The sequence below is a fragment of the Coenobita brevimanus genome, chromosome 93, assembly GCF_032717465.1.
Source record: "Coenobita brevimanus isolate Jiangsu-jjx chromosome 93, ASM3271746v2, whole genome shotgun sequence".
NCBI classification, from domain to species: domain Eukaryota; kingdom Metazoa; phylum Arthropoda; class Malacostraca; order Decapoda; family Coenobitidae; genus Coenobita; species Coenobita brevimanus.
In genome coordinates, this window is record NC_137046.1 from 39,326,148 (window position 1) to 39,331,804 (window position 5,657).

Below are 5,657 nucleotides of genomic sequence, written 5' to 3' on the forward strand. Positions count from 1 at the left end.
TGACCTCTTTGAAAGTCGTGACATTAGTAGCAAAGATGAATTGCGAAAGGCAGGATCTCCAGAAGCCCGTCCAAGTGGATCTTGGGTCAGACGTACCGTAGGCCTTGCAACTACTGAGTCAAGTGCCATAATGTGGGAGGGGGATCAGTATTCACCATGCCCACTCTACCATGGACCTCATAATCTCCCTGGATGTAGACGTTTCCGCAGAATGGCTGTCACCAACCGTTGCGCAATGGTGCAAAGGCTTGGATGTTGCTTTGTATGTCTGAGAAACACTCACCTAGTGGCCAACTGCAAGTCAGACTTTTGGTGCGGCATTCGAGGTTGTGGAAGAAGGCACTCCAAATGGCTGCACTCAAGAAAGGGCAAACCATTGTGATTATCAAGCCATCCCTGCATACCAAATGGATCATGTTGCTGGGTTTGATGGGATCCCCTCCACCTCAGGTCAAGGTGATCAGGGTTTCGAACAAAACTGGCTGAATGAAGTGAAGCCTGAGGGATTTAAAGGAAGCCAACTAGCAATCGAAAGGGCACGGGGTTCATGGAGATCTGAGCAACACATTGAAGGAGGCATGTCGAAGGGAAATATGAGATGTGGACGAGAGATGCAATGGAGTGATAGATATCAGACAGCAAGAGACCCAAGCCGGGAGGAGATACACGAGTCACCTTACCCATGGTAGAAGTCAAGGTATTCTGGAAAGGTGACCCATCTGGCACGGTGGTTAGAACATTGGTACTTCTGGACTCTGCGAGTGAATGGTCTTTTTGCACACAGAGATTAGCAAGGGGTATGGGAGCAGGTGGTAGGAATATTCAGCATTCCATTGGCACTTTGGTTCAGGAGGCAACTTGGTGGGTTATGGAGGTCGAACTGGAAGCCATTAGGGTCAGCCTAAAGAAATTTGGACAGTAGCTCTTCCTAGAGTGTAGTCAGAGAGAATCTCCCTCAGGCACTACAGGATGCAGCCACTACACTCCTGGATGTTGTGGGTTGGCAGCATCTACAGGGAATCTTAACACCCAGCAGGGACTGCACGGTGGAGCTACTGATTGGCCAAGATGTTCCACACTCACTAATCCCCCAAGAGGTTAGAACTGACAAAGAGGGTGACCCATTCACCGTACGGACACTCTTAGGTTGGAGAGTAAATGGACCGGTGGGGTACCACCTGGCATCCAATCAAGCTGGCTGCTTATTGGTATGAGCTGTGAAGCTTCCAGAGACAGTCTGGAAAGGCAAGTGAAGCTCTTCTGGGAAATCAACGGGGATCATCCTAAAAGTAGTGCATACTTTTTGGATGATAAGTGGGTACTGGAGTTGTGATAATCTACTTGTTCCAGAATGGTATATCACTACCAGCTGCCGATTCATTCAGGAATGAGGGCCCAGGTTTTCCTAACAAGAGATCGGTGGCTGATCGGAGATTAGTGAGTTTAAAGATGCGTGATTGTGTCGGCGGTATGATGAAGAAATCCGACTACTCCTGCAAAAGGGCTAGGCAGAGCTTGTTCCCACCTCTCAGCTGAACTCAAACCTGGGTGGAACTTGGTACCTTCCACAAGATCCCATGCTGAATACCAACAGGCCAGGAAAGGTCCGCATTGTCTATGACTGTGCTGCAGTATGCGCCAATGTGTCCTTAAACAGCCAAGTTCTCCATTGGCCAGACCTCAACAACCAGCTGCTCGGCATCATCCTTCAGTTCTGACAAGGTGGTGTGGTGCTTATGGCAGATGTGGAGGCCATGTTTCATCAGATTCAAATGACCCCTGAACACCGAGATGTCTTAAGATTCCTCTGGTGGAACGGTCTGGATTCCATGCAGGAACCACTCCAGACTTTCCAGATGTGTGTGCACCTTTTTGGTGGTGTGTGGAGCCCGGCATGCGCAACCTATGCCTTGAGACGCACCTTCCACGACCATGGCACCAGAAGCTCTGCAGCTACCCTAGAAGCGAGACATAACTTCTACATAGATGATCTTCTCCTGTTACTAGATTCTCCACACTGGAGGTTTCTACACAATTACAAAAGCTTCTGGCCAAGGGAAGATTATGGATAACCAAGTGGGCAAGTAATCACAAACGGGTTTTCTATTCCATCCCAAAGTACAAGAGAGACTCAGGTCTGGGGAGTTGACTTGGGCCGAGAGGTTCTTCTGGTGGAACATGCGTTGTGAATAATGTGGGATATGGAGGGTGATCAGTTTGCCATCAAGGTACAAGTACGATCCAGGCCCGCTACTAAGAGCAGACTACCCGGTATCGTCAGTTCAGTATATGATCCTCTCGGATTCGTTGTTCCACTCCTCATTAAGGCAGAAATACTGTTCAGAATGAATGTCAACGGAAGGCAGGCTGGGATGATCCATTAATGGAACATGATGCTGTAACATGGGATGCATGGCTGAAGGGGCTGCCCCAACTGGCAAAACTCCATGTCCCTCACTGTTACAGGCGTAAAGAATTTGATCTGTGTGTCTCACTGCAGTTACGCACAGTCTGTGATGCCTCCTAAATGGCTCATTGGGCAGTCTCATACCTTCGGTTGGTAAATGGTGTGGGCAGCATCAGCTGCTTGTTGTCCAAGGCAAAGCTAAACTAACCCCTCTCAAACAACAGACCATTCCATGACTTGAGTTATGTATGTCTGTCCTGGCAGTGACAACTTCTGTTAAGATAAAGGGAAAGCTAACCATGAGGATCAACAATTTCTTCTTCTGGACCAACAGTATGTTAGTTCTCCATTACATTGCAAATGAGAGCCGCCACTTCCATACCTTTGTTGCCAACAGAGTTTCCATCATATGGGGACTATCGCACGCAGGGCAGTGGCAACATGTTTGCACACTGTTGAACCCTGCAGATGATGCAACAAGGGGTCTCTCAGCAGATGAGATGACAGAGGGTTGTCGATGGTTATGGGAACCAGCATTTCTCTGCCAGGATGAGGGACAGTGGCTGGAGACACTGCATTTATCTATAAACTTAAATGCTGCCATGGATGTGAAGCAAGTTGTGTCTGCATTGGCTGCTGGTTGTGGGGTGAGTGGGACTGGAGGCAACCCTATGACCAATCTGTGGCTCAGATACTCTTTGTGGCATAGACTGCTGCAAGGGGTTGCTAGGCTAACAAAGTTTGTGTACTGGCTCAGAGTGGCTTGCAGGGAGGACATCTCTGTTCAAATTAGGGTATTGGACTTGAGGAGCGCTGAACATGCTGTCTTGCACTGTGTCCAGCATGACTGTTATCAAGAAGATCTGATAGCTCTTGCTGCAGATAGCATTAAAAGAATGAGCCGGTTATACAAACTGGACCCATTCTTGGGTGAAGCTGGGCTACTCAGGGTTGGAGGTCATATGCTTCATGCCCCCCTTCACCGAGGTGATTGACATCCCATCCTCCTCCCCAACAACCGTCATGTTACTGACCTCGTGGTGAGGGACGTACATATTACCCACACTGGACACTGGACGGGAACACACACTATAGTCTGACAAATCTAAACATAGGGTTTGGGTGGAGTCACCCCCTCCCTACACTATTGCCATGTTTCCTAACCCTACGATGTATAACGCCTGTGGTTTGTGTAGTAGGAATGATACATAAACATAACTCATACTAATATAACTGTAATGAAAGTGCTGACATGTATCAAGGAAGAATAAAACTATTCTGCATACTATATTATACGATAATAGAGAAACGTGGCATAAAAATTTGGCAGTGTTGCTCTAAAAATATTCTAATTATTATTTACTTCCCCAACACTTCTAACATTGCTAATTAATTTAGCAAGTATAATTGCAAGAAAATTTGAAGGGATAAAAGTGGGAAGAGGCGATCCTTTCATAATTAAAATAAATATATCAAACAGCTCTGGGGTGGCAGCACTCACGCGACACGTGTTTGTGTGTACGCTATGGTAGGTCACCAACCCCCTACAGGATTTAGGCCTATTGGGGAAACCTCTATAAAAAAAACGCGCCGTGACTTTTACCTCAAGGGTGGTTCGGAAATAAAGTCAAAATTATAATCCATACATAAAAATGGAAGTAAAAAACCATGGATGACACATAACAAAATCTAGCGAGAGAGAGAGAGAGAGAGAGAGAGAGAAATAATAATAATAATAATAATAATAAAACTTTATTTCCACTAAACAGTGGGTATTCTTATACATTATACAGTAGTACAGCATACAGTATGAAAGTTCTATACACAATATAATACAAGTTGATACATATGGTGGAGAATAGTGACAGAGGTAAATGGTTTAAAAGGTGTGGGGACACTTAGGTTAAAAATAGATCAATTAAGGGATTTAGGAACGAAGGCAGTGGGAAGGATTAAGACAGATGGGATTGTAAGATTAGGGAGTTTGAGCAATAGGGTAGAATGTATGCTCTCAATAAAAGTATAGCAATTATCAACGGCTAATTATTATACAGGTGTTGATGGTGGGGGTCTATATTTATAGGAGGTGTTGGTGGTGGAGGTATAGCGGGTGTTGTTGATGGGGGTGTTGTTGGGGGTAGGGGTATAGGGGGTATTAGAAAAACGGAGATCACAAGAGGGAAACAGTGTCAAGGTCAGCTCGGAAACGTGGCAACAGTGCAGGGAGGGGGTGACTCCACCAAAACCCTACGTTTAGATTTGTCAGACTATAGCATGCCTCCGACTTCGTTTCTGGATTCCCCGCTGTTGCAGGCTGCTGGATAAGATAACTCAAACTTGTGTTGTCTGCCATTGGAACAACTGGAATCCTGTGCAGCAGCAACAAGCCATCCTGCCAGTCAGTTGTGTAACACCTAGTGGGCCCCCATTCACATGCACCGGTACAGATTGCTTTGGTCTCTTCAATGTTAGACAGGGTCGTAAACACCTGAAGAGGTGGAGTTGCCTTTTCACTTGCCTAGCTACACGTGCTGTCCACCTTGCAGTCCTCAGCTTGCTGGACTCTGCTGCCTTCCTTAATGCACTGATTCGCTTCTCAGCTTGTTGCGGCACTCCCCAGCGAATTCGTTCAGATAATGTTACAAACATGGTTGATATGGACAAAAAATTGCCGACGGCTGCTGCTAGCTGGGCGAAGGATGAGAGCATCAAGAGTGACTTCCTGCGGCGGAGCATTGACTGGGTCTTCAACCCCCCAGCTGTTTCACACATGGGCAGTGTCTGGGAGAGGCAGATCAGGACGGTGCAGAAGGTTCTTCAGGCTATCATTGGATCCCAGGTCTTAGATGGTGAGCGTCTTCACACGGTCTTCTGTGAGGTGGAATCCATTGCAAATGAATGCCCCGTCACACCTATCTCTGATGATGTCGGTGATCTGGAGGCTCTCACCCCGACCCACAGCTTGCGTTTGGAGACCCGCCATGACCTACTGTAGGGTAGTATGCCACTGCAGGATGCTTATCGCAAAAGATGGCAGCATGTCCAGTTCTTGACGGACCAGTTCTGGAAACACTGGCTTCGAGAGTACAGTATATCTCCTTGCTGAAGAGCAGACAAAGACACCTTGAGTGCCAGAGGAATTTTAAGCCTAACGACATGGTTCTTGTCTCCAGTGAGCCGAACCCTCGAAGTCATTGGCCATTAGGCAGAATGTTAGAGGCGGCCCCAGATGCAGATGGATTGGTATACT

At 47.0% G+C, this 5,657-nt stretch overlaps 2 protein-coding genes across 2 annotated transcripts; both read left to right on the forward strand.

Annotated features, from left to right (window-relative positions):
- Nucleotides 1-2,706: 2,706 nt before the first annotated feature.
- On the forward strand, nt 2,707-3,402 carry LOC145412401 (uncharacterized). Its single transcript, XM_080282288.1, has one exon. The coding sequence runs from the start codon at nt 2,707-2,709 to the stop codon at nt 3,400-3,402; it is 696 nt and encodes a 231-aa protein (XP_080138414.1).
- Nucleotides 3,403-3,430: 28 nt separating this feature from the next.
- Nucleotides 3,431-5,402, forward strand: LOC145412402 (uncharacterized). The gene is made up of 2 exons (XM_080282289.1): nt 3,431-3,447; nt 4,721-5,402. Exons 1-2 carry the CDS (start codon nt 3,431-3,433, stop codon nt 5,400-5,402), a joined length of 699 nt encoding a protein of 232 aa, XP_080138415.1.
- Nucleotides 5,403-5,657: the final 255 nt, after the last annotated feature.

Excerpts from the sequence above, each read along its gene's own strand:
- LOC145412401 (XM_080282288.1), top strand. The coding sequence starts at position 2,707 with ATGAGGATCAACAATTTCTTCTTCTGGACCAACAGTATGTTAGTTCTC.